Below are 13,711 nucleotides of genomic sequence, written 5' to 3' on the forward strand. Positions count from 1 at the left end.
CCTTTCTGCCTCAGATGAGAACAGAGATGCCTTTTCATTAACGACAGACCCCTTTACATTTAATGAAAATGGTTTTTTTCTTTCGTAAAAACAAATCTAACTTGTATTTTGCAACGAAGATTTCTGCACCCTTCGAATAGGATTCTTAACACTTAATTAACACAGTTTTTATTATCATTGTAGCCCAATTAGCGACATTTAAAAAATATGTGTTACTTTACCGGGTGTATTGTCACTGCATTAACAATGCACAATGTGTTGCAATCACTATTATTTGTCAAAAATATTTCCTCTGATAGCTACTGGGCTCTACATGTTATTAATTGAAATTGACACACTAAATACTGTAGAAAGCACCTTTTATTATGACATATGTCTTAATATCTGGTGGCTGTGTACTTTTAAAACACTCAATCATCCTGTTAGACCTGAGACTAAAGCTTAATGCAAACCTTTTTGGCCTGAGGAACCAATTCCTTTCTATAATTCCCAAACTACTTGTGGTTCATTTCCTAATTTAGGTCCAGAGTGCATTGTTTAGTCAGAAATGGCAACACATGGTTACACCATTGTTTCAAAATGACGATTGATTAATGGGGGGTGTTCAAATACCTTTTTATTTACAGGATATCATTGTTGGACAATCCCGAAGTATGTATGTGTATGTTTCAGGCTCTCTGTCTCACCTGAGGACTTTCCTTACTGCCATTTTCTTTCCCCTTCAGGGTTTATAAAGTAGGAGCTGCTGTGGTTCTGTTGTGGAGGGCGGCTGTGCTCGTTCCTCTGATTAATCCACCCTGGTTCTGCATGTCTTGTCTCTTTTCACCCTTTAACTAACTGATGCAGAGCGTATTGTTGGGTGACTATTTCAGCTGACTTTTTAATGCTCTCTTTGATAAAGGGTCTGTTATTGCTTTCCATTGAAGGTGGAGATGTGGTGAAGATTGCCCAGTTGGCCAACATAGCAGGCAATCAGAATCGTATCTCTCAGCCAGAGACTCCTGTCACGTTGCAGTTTCAGGGAAACAAGTTCACTCTGTCGCCCAGCCAGCTGCGCCAGCTCACCACCGGACAGCCCCTGCAGCTCCAAGGTACACTCGGTAATGTACATCCCATCGTCACACTTTTATCTCTACATAATTCTCTCCTTTGTGCCAATAAACTAGACTTTTATATTGAATAATGGACTCTTATCCTACTTCCTCATGGCATACACAGTGGCCTAAGGTTTAGGATTATAATTGCATATTTATGGTTTAATTCATTTAATTTTTTGTTGTCAGTAAAGGTTAATTTTCAATATAAATGATTCTGCAATTAAAAATATCTTGAATACATTTAAAGATAAGCATGTTGTCTTACAATCCAAACGGATTTAAGCCCTTCTTTTGGTTTACTATAGCATTTCAGCTCTGTAAGTCGCCTCTAGTATGCTCTCCTTTACCAATAAGAGTTTGTATAAGGGCGCCCTCTTTAAATTGACATCGTGAAGTATCCATTTAGGTAGAAGACCAAGGAAGCACTGCTGTTATTCCCCCAGATTCCACTTTTCTTTTTATTAATAATAAGGATGCTCCGATCGCCAATTTCGGGGCCCATCGCCGGAATCAGTATCGGCCGATACCGATCGCTGATCCGATCGAATGGGCGGGGCCTAAATGGAAAATTTAAACATCACTTTAAATCTTCCATTTCACTTTAAATCTTCCATTTCCGGAAGCGCTCTCTTTTCCTCTCTCCCTCTCTCTCCCCCCTCTCTTTTCCTCTCTCCCTCTCTCTCCCCCCTCTCTCCCCCTCTCTCCCTCTCCTGACAGACTGTCAGTATCTCATGCAGCTCACTGATCCTGTAATGAGTGACCCGACAGTGAAGAATACATATATTTATAATGACTAGTTTAGCTTGTTCCAGAGGTAGATAAAATAGCTAAGTGTGTTAGGTCTAACTCTTAGTGTGTGTTTCGCTCCGCTTACCGGTCCGGCGGGCGGAGCTGCAGGATTTCTGCTTCACACACGTTGCATACCGCTATTTTACTGTTTTTTTCGGACACCTTAAAATAATGCCAGACCGGTGAAGCCATTTTGGCGAGCTTGTTTTGCCGCACACAGAGAAAAGTGTCATGTATTTTACGTCATGCGATCGGCTCTCGCGATCGGCACGTTTAGAGAGCACCGATCGATCGGTAGAGAGTGAGTATCGGCCGATCTCGATCGGTGACCGATCGATCGGAGCATCCCTAATAATAATAATAATAATAATAATAAATGTTTTTTTTTACAATACATAAAAAATCATGTGGTCAAGGGGAAGACTTAATGTGATTTCAATTGGACTCTGTGTCACTAGTTGTATTGATGTTGCTGTTTCCTTGATGTAATGTTGTTTCTGCCTTCAATTCCGATAGCATAACAATTTTTGCCAAGTTTTGAGGAGGCACCTTTTATATTTTTTGCTTCATTTGTTTCACGGTTTTAGGCAACATCCTGCAGATTGTGTCCGCTCCAGGGCAGCAGATCATCAGGCCCCAGGGATCCATGGTCATGCAAACAATGCAACAAACTGTCCCCGCCTCCAACGCCTCAGTTACACCTGGCACGCCTCATCCTGCGCTGTCAACAGCCCAGCAAGGTGACTCAATCACAGTGAATATTATTCTCTAACAGTCTTTCTCGATCAGTTATTTCGTAACATCAGCTAGTACCAATATATGCTGAAAGTGAATACATTTTAGTGCTACCTAACATGCTACTTTGTCCCCACAATTACACTTTTTTCCTGTACAATAGTTTCAACAATGGCATTTACAATAGCATTTCCTTTGAAAAACTATTATTGTATTGACGTTGTATATTTATTTTTATGAATTAGGCGTAACTTCGAACGCCACGTCGTCACCTACCAAGCTCACAGCTGCATCTCATGCTGGTTCCCAGGTCAGTACAACACTTTCAAGGACATGTTTGTAATGCCTGTTTTCACCTTTTTTAATAATCTGAAGCAAAAGCATTTTGCAGCATGCAGACTAAATTGATGAAGGAAAATGTAATTGTAGCCGTGTGTATTTATTCTCACTGCGATCTTCAGGAATCTTCAGAAGAAAAGACTCAGCAGCTGAAGGAGCGTTTGAGCCGCCTGTTTGAGGCGAACGAGCGGCGCTGCAGCCGCAGAGTGGTGTACGGGTCAGACCTGCTGCAGGCCTGTACTTTAACCACAGAGCCAAGTCACTCCGCCCTGACGGCTGGGGGCTGGAGGTGGGTGGGCCGAGAGAGCTGCCTCAGGGCTCAGAGAACCTGCGTAGCTACTACCGCTGCCCTGCAGTCCGCTCTGCTCACTGTGGAGGATCGCCTGCAGGCGGCCAACAGCCTCATCAAGAGGTACCCAAGCTTTCTGTTCCTGTTGCTAAACCACAAACGTTACACTGCTCCTATTCCAACAACGTGATACATACACTTCCAAATTGGCCTTGGCAGATTCCGCATTGTATTAGGCTTACTTACATTCCTAAATATTGAATTGGAATCTAAAATTGGAACACTACTGCTTTGAAATAAATGGATCTGGGAAATTGTTGGCAATACCCAGCCCTATTGGCATTAAATTAGTTGAATAAAACAAACCCTTTTCACATGTAGTGTTAAAACATATATATTTGTAAGTTAACTAAGAACGCAGATTTTGTTACAATGCAATATCATATGTTTTTTTCTTTTTCTGAATAATAATCGTCATGCCTCATGTTTTTAGGCTGGTATGTGTGGTGCCTCCAGCTGTAGCCCCGCCCCCTCACCTGTATGCAGCCAATCCCCCGGTTCCCTACAGCCTCCAGCAGAAGTCACTTCTCCGTCGGCTACAGGAGGCCGCTGCCCCCCACAGTGCTGACATCCATCACCGTGTGTCCAGGCCTCTCCTCTGTTGTGATGACCTGCTGCTAATGCAGATGGACTCTGGTAAGCCCAGGTTCTTTCTTGATTTTAGTTCAACATGCTGCAAGCTGGGACTGCAGAAAGAACGACTTCAACTAAAAACATTAGTAGTGTAGTCTCTCTACCTAGCAAGTGTGAATATCTCATCCAACATTTGCTTGTGTGCATTTACCGTGCAAAAAGTGTTGTTGTCACCTGTCTGCTCTTCAGAACAGTAACATGGAACAAATAATGTGAAATAGGCCATTTAGTACAGCATCAATGAAAAAGATGCTGAAATCTTCTGGGATTACCAGCACCTGCTTATTTGCACTTTATACTCTTTAAAGTTTGTTATTACTTTTTTCATTCAACTTAAATGAACATGTCGTGTTTAAAATGCAATCCGAAACATCTGACCATGCCAAGAATAATAAATCTTGATATTGTTCCTTTCCAAAGGTAAACTGGAAGCTCTTGCCATTCTGCTGCAGAAGCTTCGGTCAGAAAGCCGCCGTGTCCTCATCTTTACTCAGATGGTGAAGATGCTTGACATCCTGGAGGCCTTCCTAGATCACCGGCAGCTCACTTATGTGCGGGTCGATGAAAGCTTCAGTCCTGACGAACGACAGGTAAAATACCCCCACTTCTGACAGGCCACAATACTAATAACGAGGTTCTTAGCTTATATCAAGTCAAAAAAGTTCTGTTTTGTTACTGGAAAAGGGTGGGTGTTATTATTCCAATTACATTGACATAGAGTGTTTTCAGGTTTTATACAGGTTGAGGTTTCGCCCTCATGATTCAAAAGGGATCTTAATAATGTTTATCCCTTTTCTTGCATTTATGCACGTTAAGTGTTACAAAGTCATATGACAAAAAAGTTACGAGACCCAATAACTAGTTGCAACAGCAGCCTTATAACATTTTAATAAGCTGTGGGTCATTTCAATGTTTACAATAAGAATATCGATAATCTATAAAGTTTGTTTACATTGGAGAATGCTCATCATCTGTGGAATACAAACCATTGAGATAAGCAAAGAAAATACATCAAATACATTTCAAATCTGAGGTTTCTGCCGGGTTTGTTCATGTGCGTGGTTTTGTGTCCCTGCAGGAGAACATAAGGAAGTTTAACCGGAACAGGAACGTGTTCTGCAGCATCCTGACAAACCGCTGCTGCTCTGCAGTCGGCACTTTGTTTGATGCAGACACCATCATCTTCTACGACACAGATCTCAATCCCAGCATGGATGCCCGCGCCCAGGAGTGGTGTGACAAAATAGGACGTTCAAAGGATATACACATTTACAGGTGACATCATCAACACTGCAAATTCAGTTTGACTTCCTCTATATTGACATTTTACCACATCACTCGTAAAACTCCAGATGTGAAATACGTAAATCAATATTTAAGGACTTTGTTGCTACTTCTGGTTTCTTTGTGTGTCTTGCCCAGGTTGGAGAGTGGGAACTCCATTGAAGAGAAGCTGCTGAAGAATGGCACCAAGGACCTGATCCGAGAGGTGGCTGCCCAGGGTACCGACTACACCTTAGCGTACCTCACACAAGTAAGATGAATTCAATGTGGTCTTGTCCTGAGGTTTCAGACACTCTTCACATCTCTATTCTTTTGAAGACACATTACTATACCTGTATAACTGACCTGACATCATTTCAGCGGACCATCCAGGATCTGTTCGAGGTGGAGGCCGGCTCAGGGGAGAAGGTGGAGGAGTTTGTGGTTCTTCACCAGGAGCCGTCGGCCTCTGAGGCCATCTCTCCCAGAGTGGCTAGACCATACATCCAGGCTCTGCACAGCATCAACCTGGATGCCCTGCCGGAGGAGGAGCAGCAGCAGCATGAGGAAGAGTTAGCAGGCAAAGAGTCAAAGGACAACCAGGAGGAGGAGAGCAAAACTGACGAGGAGCCCGCTCAGAAAGAGGAGCTGAATGCAGTTATACAACAGGTACCTTCACTTTTTTACATATCGCTTGGAATCTAGAAATTCTGTTTGATTGTCTTGCTGAGTTTTGATTTGTATTTTCTTCCCTTAAACAGCTCACACCAATCGAAAGATATGCCCTGCATTACCTGGAGTACCTCCATGTCAGTGATGACCAAACTGCTCTCAAGGTAACTTACACTGACATGTTACCAAAACCCTTTTGAATGATATAGAGCAGTGCTTCTCAAAGTGTGGTCCGTGAGCGCCCCCTAGTGGTCCGTGAGTATATTGGTAAAATTTGAAATAAATAAAAGTTTTCCGCACTCTCGCGGAAATATCTCAGCAATGGAGCGAGCTTAAGTTTCATTGCATGATATAGCCCAGTGCAACACCTTCATCACACATGTTGCCACTTGTTTGTACCATTTTCAGGCGATTTGTAATCTGTTCTAGAATAACGATGTGTTTTTGGATTGGAGTTAGGTGGTCCGCGAGTGTTTTATTATTGGTTAAGTGGTCCTTGGTATGAAAAAGTTTGAGAAACACTGATATAGAGGCATTTACTATAGTATTTACATGTGTGTAAATCAGTCCACTTGTCATCTAATCCTGCTCTACTGCGTTGCTTTTGATACATTTGCCTGGTGTTTCTTCCCCTCAGGAGAGGTTGGAGTGCTCCAAGAGAGGCTGGGAGCTGCAGCAGCTCCAGAAGCTGAAGGAGGAGGAGGAAGAGCGGCACTTTATGGAGGGAGATGAAGATCTCTTCACCTACACAAGAGAGGATGCCTACAACATGGTGGGTGTGATCTCAACTAATCAAACATGAAGAGCTGTGTGGAATGTTATGCACTGTTGTTGACATGAACCTTTTCTCTGCGCTTCAACAGGAGTATGTGTTTGATGCAGAGGACGGCCATACAGAAATCATGCCGGTAAGACATCAACTGTAAAAACAGAAGTCCTCGTATTATCTAAATGTGGATCTTCACTATTCTCTTCCTAATGTTGTTTATTTGTATTGACCCATTCAAAAGTCCCACTCTGTCTTCTGCCTTTGTGCTGACTTGTGATTTTCCAACACAGCTTTGGACTCCACCCACACCACCGTCGGATGACAATGACATTTACATCGACTCTGTGATGATGCTGATGTATGACACTGCACCCATGCCGGAGTCCAAGCTGCCTCCTGTCTACGTCCGCAAGGAGCACAAGAGACTCAAGATGGACCCCTCAGGTGAGATGAGATTTATATTTAAGGTGAAATAGTTCTAAACGACTTGGATACATCTGTAGTGTCACTGCAGGTGTCTCTGTCCTGACTCCATGTGTTTGTCCGGCAGCAGCCAGAAAGAAGAAGAAGGGCCACGGGGAGACGGTCATCCCCCCTCGCTCGCTTTTCGAGAAGGCCAGCATGCTGAAAGTTCGCCGCGAGGGCAAAGACCAGAAAAAGAACTTCTCTCTCAAGCAGCAGGCTCCCTTTGCCAAGCCCCTGCCCTCGCTGGTTAAACCTGTCATGGAGGCGGGTCAGGACAACCCGGAGTGGCTCATCAGTGAGGACTGGGCTCTGCTTCAGGTACTGGCGCCTCTCACCACTACTCAAATTAATATATCTGGAATTGCACTTCACTTCAAAGAGGTTAGATGTTCATTCAATTTCCAAATGCCATTGCTGTGTGTCTGACAGGCTGTAAAGCAGCTTCTGGAGTTGCCTCTGAACCTGACAATCGTGTCTCCTGCACACACTCCTAACTGGGACCTGGTGAGCGATGTGGTGAACTCCTGCAGCCGCATCTACCGCTCGCCCAAACAGTGTCGCAACCGCTATGAGAACGTCATCATTCCCAGAGAAGAGGGCAAGGTAATGGAGAGGGCAGTCACCCTATTTTGCTGTAAAACTCAATTCCTCACCGTGTTCTCGTCTAAATAATATCTCTAACTATTTTTCAGTTGGTGTATGAGGCAAACCCCAAGAAGAAAACCAAGAGCATATACAAGGTACCCTATTCTGGCATTTTGATCGATTCCGCTTTGCTCCTGAAATTGTTGATTAACTTTAGTTCTGTGTTTTCTTTGCTCAGTCTAAGAACAGCCGCCCTCTGAGGACCTGTCAGATCTACACACAGGATGACAACGCCACTCACATTCAGCTCTACAACAGCCGCTTTGAACTCATGAAGATCATCGCCAGCAAGAGGAGCCCACCAATCAAACCACTGTAAGGGCTGATGAAGTGAATATAAAGTCTCATAACGGAGCTCACACCAAAACGTGTGACATGTAACAGGCTGTTATTGTTCAGATTGGATATGTCCTTCTCATCTGTATTCATTTAATTGATTCTGCTTACAGGCTTGGCATGAATCCATTCCAGAAAAATCCCAAACATGCCTCTGTTTTGGCAGAAAGGTTTGTTTAATGTCGCTGTATTTGTACCATAAACATCTAAGATATGAATCTATAAATAAAGATGAAAGTATAACATTGTGTTTCTTCTCTTCAGTGGGATCAGCTATGACAAGCCCCTCCCTCCCATTCAGGTGGCTTCTCAACGTGCTGAACGGATCGCCAAGGAGAAAAAGGTGATTGTTGGCAATGAATATGTCCACAAATGGCCATAGATCCAAATAGTGCTTGATATCTACTGAATGATGTGTTTGCATTTGTGTTTGCAGGCCCTTGCAGAGCAGCAGAAGGCTCAGCAGTTGGTCCAGCAGCAGCAGGCGGGGGCCCCCGGGGCCCAGGTGGCCCCCGGCCAGGCGCTGACTCCTGCTGCTGGCCAGGCTCTGGTCCCTCAGGCTGCCACAGTGCCCGGAGCTGCTGCGGTGCCTAATGCAGCTGTTCTGGTGAGAATCAAAACATGCTCTAATCAATATTGTTCTATGTATGGTGAGATCCAAAACAAGATGTTCTTAAACATTTGGTTCATGTTTTTCAGGCTGGAGCCATAAAGAATGCCACTGTGGGCACCACCATCCAGGCTGGTACGCTTACACACATATGGTTCACTTTACAGAGCTGTTGCTGTTCCAGTAGTTTATTCATTGCTCTTTGTTTCTTCCAGCCACTGTAGGGGGGAATGTGATTGTGAACACATTAGTTGGAGTTCCCCCAAGTCCTTTCCAGCCCAACAAACGTCTGGCATCTCCCGTCATAACAGGCACCCTCTCTGTGAGTCATGTTCTCATATCACTGCTGCTCTGGCTTAACTCAGCCTCCTACTGATTTACAGTCATTCATGACGCATTAGACCGGCATCATGCACCCTGCAGACTGAATGTTCATAACAAGTGTTGGAGCCTTTGCACATTGGGTTTATTTTGTTGTTGTTTGTGCAGCCTGCTGGTGCCGCTGGAGCCCAGGTGGTCCACGCTCAACAGAGGACCGTCACCGCTGCTGCAGCCCCTGCAGAGGTGGTCGCCATAGCTACAGGTGTTCGAGCTGTTACCCCAGTTACGGCATCAGCAGTAGTTACGACCACTCTGAGTCCGGTGCAGTCTCAGACGCGCCCTCTGGTCACTCAGGTCACACAAGGTACCAGATCAAAGGCTTCTCTGATAAGACCAGCACCTGCTGCTCTTTTAAATCTGACAGTTCTGACTTATCTACTCTCCTTCATCCAGCCGCAGGGATGCAGTTGCAACAAGGGAAGCCTCTCACTCCAGCTCACCTGCAGATGCTCCGACAGCAACAGCTGCAGCAGCACCAACAGCAGCAGGCTGCTTCCCCACAGATCAAAGCTGTAGGCAAACCCCAGGTACCAGCATCTTTACACAAGATGCACAAAATGTGACTTTTTAACACATCTCACATATGAGCTGCACTAATAGAAATGTTCAGTATGATGGAATTAATGGTAGTACTTCCGATTTACTCAATAAAAAATGCAATTACACAGCGCAAGGGTGTGTACAGCTAACTGACATTAACTCTGTGATCTGTGTGTTTACAGGAGTTGTTGAAGATGCACAAGCATAAGTTGCAGCTGCAGCAGCAGCAGCAACAGGTAGCTGCAGCAGTGGCAGCAGCGCAGGGCCAACAGGCTGCAGGGGCCCAGCAGGCCCCCCAGGGTCAGACTGCACAGACCACACAGGCCAATCCCCAGTTGGCAGCAGTGGCAGCCCCCAGACCTGGAGCTGTGCTGACCGGCGCCACGGTGGCCAACCTGCAGGTGGCCAGGATGGTAAGATGGTGCAGATTGATGTGGGAGACAATAAAAGATTTCTTGCATCAAGTTCCCCACAATATGAATAAAAAGACCAGCTTTCTGTAGGTAGATTGTAAGATTATAAATAATATAATCTCGACTAAGTTGTTGTCTATATGGTACAAACATTTTATCTTTTTAGTTATTTGATTGGCGGAGGTGTAGTCCAAACAAGTTGATGTATAACAAGATCATACAGTATGAGAAAATTCAGTGTAATTTCCCCACCAAAAACAATGTCTTCATTCTGTTATAATTTCTTGATGTAACTTCTTAATCAATATTTGTTGTTTATTTTTTAGGCTCGACTGCCCACTCAGGCAGGACAGACGGCTCAGGTGACCCTCACCAAGCCCCCAGTGGTCTCTGTGCCAGCGGTGGTCTCTTCAGCTGGCGTTACTACACTGCCAGTCACTGTAGCAGGCATCAGCGTGGCTATTGGCCAGAAAACAGGTGTGCTAAAAGTCTGATGGATAGGGGACCTTTTGTCTATAGGCGCTTTCACACCAAGTACTTTGCCGTACTTAGTTCCCACTACTACTACTACTACTACTACTACTACTACTACTACTACTATTACTACTACTACTATTATTACTACTACTACTTCTTCTTCTTCTTCTTCTTCTTCTTCTTCTTCTTCTTCTTCTTCTTCTTCTTCTTCTTCTTCTTCTTCTTCTTCTGTACTGGCAGGCCGCAAACAACTTCACGGCATATACTGCCACCCGAAGTCCCCGGCCGGAAGCCCCGGAGTTAGTTAGATTAAGTTAGTTTCTCTCCGTTGGTGCGCTATGCTAATGCTAATAATGCTAATGCCAGCAAATACAATGACGGCTTCACAAAACTTTTCCCAGTTTTAGGGGGCGTGGTTTGCAATCTGCACAGCCAATCAGAAATGGGAACCTTTTTCTCCCATGAAAGTACCTGCTCTCTAGCAGGGACTGAAAAGGGGGTGAAAAGGTTCTCATGAACTCAATTCTAGTTCCGGATTTTTTGGTGTGAACGCAACATTTCAAGAACTATCGGAACTATACTGGGAAAAGTACTCGCCTTATGACTTTGACTAGATTGTTGCTCCTTACAGTTACCGGTCACTTAACAGTTAAAAATGAATTTATTAAATAATGTTTATTTTATTTTGATCATATATTTATTTTTGCTCAATATAGGATACAACAATGATTAGAATCTGGGAAAACAATATTTGTTTTTGCTTGGGTTTGCATAATTTTAAAAGGACCTCTTTTCCGACAAATGTGCTGTTGTTATCATTCATCATCACAAATGTTTTAATTTTTGTCCTAAATGTCAAATATATCTTTCTTTCTCCTCTGTCAGGGGGGCCTGTGCTGTCGCCGTCCTTCCCCCAGATGCAGGTGCAGCAGCTGCTCCAGTTAAAGAAGCAGCAGCAGGCGGCCGCTGCCGCGGCGCAGCAGAAGGCCGGCCAGCCGCAGCTGGGACAGACCACTGTCCAGCAGAAGGTAACGCTAGAATATTTGAACTAATAGTTAAAAAAAACATGTATTCAGTCTCTGTCTACAACAGAAACAACAAATGCAGTGTATCAAAGATAAGAACAGAAATTGGTTAGAATTTTTGTTTAGGATTTAGCTTAGAAGTGTCTTAATCCCCAGCCCCTGCAGTCTACAACATTTTGAAATGTCCTTAGACATGATACTAAACCCTAAATGTAAAACAATAATCAGTGGCAACTGTGTGTGTGAATGTGAGTCTCTCCTCATAAGGAGGTGGCACTATATATGAATGTATGTGAATGGGTGAATGCTGACTTGTGTAGATGTAAAGCCTGGTCTTTAAGACTATAAAAGCACTATGTCAATCCAGTCAAATGACCTTTAAAGAAGTTATTTTGTATATATTGATTGTTGTGCTTTTATTTGTTTGCATATGTATATGTGTCTGTTGATTTTCTATTTTATACATATATTTGTATTCGGGATTGTGGGAAACGGTATTTCGATCCCTCTGTCTGTACACACAAACTGAAAGATTGACAATAAAGATGACTTTGATGAATGTGAATGGAGTAACTGTAGTGTTATTTCCTTTAGATCGGCGGCCAGCAGGTCACAGTGCAGGCAGCTCAGCCGGCCCAGCAGTCGCAGCAGAAGGTGACGTACGCTACCACCACCCAACTGCAGTCAGGGATCAAGACCCAGTTCTTCACTACATCCATCGCCCAGGCTCAGAAACCCACCGGAGCCCAGCAGATCCAGGTACCTGATCACCGGAGCTCACTATTGAACAGTAAATATTCGCAGGTGAACAGAGTGTGTTGATATGAGATGTTCTTGTTTACCTCTCTTATCAGGTGGCTAAGCTCCCACAAATAGTGCAGCAGCAACCCACCGTGGCCAATATTCAACAAATTGTGTCGTCTCCACAGCAGGTAAGGGCTTTAGGCTGAGCAGTTTAACCTCTGTTATTTATACATCCATCTTAATTCATCAGGGACATAGCACGTTACTCACATCCTTGAATGCATGGCTGAGGCAAGTTGGCTTAGAATTAGGGATGTCCCGATCACCTTTTTTTGCTCCCGATCCGATTCCGATCATTTGATTTTGACAATCTGCCGATACCGATTTTTCCCGATCCGATCTTTATGCAATGCATTAAGAGAAAAAAAAGGTAACAGATAACGGCTGGTCATCCAACGCGATGAATTCAGCTATCTTGGCTGTTATTTTTTTGGCCTTTTCACTGTTCTGGGGCAGTTTCTCTTTCCTTTTAAAAGTCTCTGAAAGTGTCGGTTGTTTCAGTGCCGTTACCCGAGTGGCCGCTGTGTACTCGCCGTGTTGTTGTTGGTGTTTGTTTCTCAGGTAGCGTATTAGATTGGTCGTGTTGAACGTAGCTCTGTTCTTTCCACCACGCGGAACCTCCGCCTTGCAAACATTGCATCTGGCTGTTACACTGCCTTCGCTTTCAATTTTATAATACTTCCAAACTCCTGACATTTTCTCTGTCCCGACTCCCGAGTCACCAGCTGAACGTAGCCTCTCGTTAGCTTGCTGCTACTATTAGACACTGCGCCCACTCTGTTGCCAGATTTGAGAGAAATAAGCAACCAGGTCTGAAAACAAGCCCAAAGAAAGCAACACATACATAATGTTGTGTAATTTTAAACCAAAACTAAGTCCTCAGGATGACTTTAAGACGTGAACATGGTCATTTTTGTTTTGTAACATTAAATAAAAAAATATATATATTTTATATAAAAAAAAAAAATCCCGATCACCGATTTTTTTCTCCCGATTCCGATCTTTTGAAAATCACGTGATCGGCTCCGATCCCCGATCACGTGATCGGATCGGGACATCTCTACTTAGAATGATTGTTTATTTAATCATTTTGACATTTAAACCAGGCACGATAAACAAAAAGAACGATAATAACTAAACCACACAGGACCAAAGAAGTATAAGGGTCAGCCAAGGTTCCTGCCCGCTCTTTTTGGTTTTCCTTCGATCAGGCTGGACCGGGTTCACCTGAGAGATAACACAAGACCTCATGAGTCAAAGTACATCATAACAAGTGTGTTAGAGGGGTATTACAAAAACAATAAAGCTTTTACTGCAGAGAAAAGGATCACATCAAACCTCTGAAACAGGTTGTTTCTCTTTTTACATT

At 43.8% G+C, this 13,711-nt stretch overlaps 1 protein-coding gene across 1 annotated transcript in view; it reads left to right on the forward strand.

The window, feature by feature from the left end:
• The window catches only part of ep400 (E1A binding protein p400), a 32,529-nt gene that overhangs the window by 17,133 nt on the left and 1,685 nt on the right, over window positions 1-13,711 (forward strand). Inside the window, 29 exon segments of the mRNA XM_071204394.1 lie at window positions 927-1,100; window positions 2,474-2,626; window positions 2,867-2,931; window positions 3,083-3,372; window positions 3,743-3,945; window positions 4,363-4,532; window positions 5,021-5,217; window positions 5,365-5,476; window positions 5,587-5,874; window positions 5,967-6,041; window positions 6,515-6,649; window positions 6,741-6,785; window positions 6,937-7,090; window positions 7,197-7,429; window positions 7,541-7,714; window positions 7,804-7,851; window positions 7,935-8,071; window positions 8,206-8,262; window positions 8,357-8,435; window positions 8,529-8,699; window positions 8,792-8,837; window positions 8,918-9,024; window positions 9,192-9,387; window positions 9,477-9,610; window positions 9,806-10,036; window positions 10,363-10,513; window positions 11,399-11,541; window positions 12,133-12,297; window positions 12,393-12,470. Of these exon segments, the coding sequence (XP_071060495.1) occupies window positions 927-1,100; window positions 2,474-2,626; window positions 2,867-2,931; window positions 3,083-3,372; window positions 3,743-3,945; window positions 4,363-4,532; window positions 5,021-5,217; window positions 5,365-5,476; window positions 5,587-5,874; window positions 5,967-6,041; window positions 6,515-6,649; window positions 6,741-6,785; window positions 6,937-7,090; window positions 7,197-7,429; window positions 7,541-7,714; window positions 7,804-7,851; window positions 7,935-8,071; window positions 8,206-8,262; window positions 8,357-8,435; window positions 8,529-8,699; window positions 8,792-8,837; window positions 8,918-9,024; window positions 9,192-9,387; window positions 9,477-9,610; window positions 9,806-10,036; window positions 10,363-10,513; window positions 11,399-11,541; window positions 12,133-12,297; window positions 12,393-12,470 (4,211 nt within the window).

Source organism: Pseudochaenichthys georgianus, chromosome 9, assembly GCF_902827115.2.
Source record: "Pseudochaenichthys georgianus chromosome 9, fPseGeo1.2, whole genome shotgun sequence".
Classification (NCBI taxonomy): Eukaryota; Metazoa; Chordata; class Actinopteri; order Perciformes; family Channichthyidae; genus Pseudochaenichthys; species Pseudochaenichthys georgianus.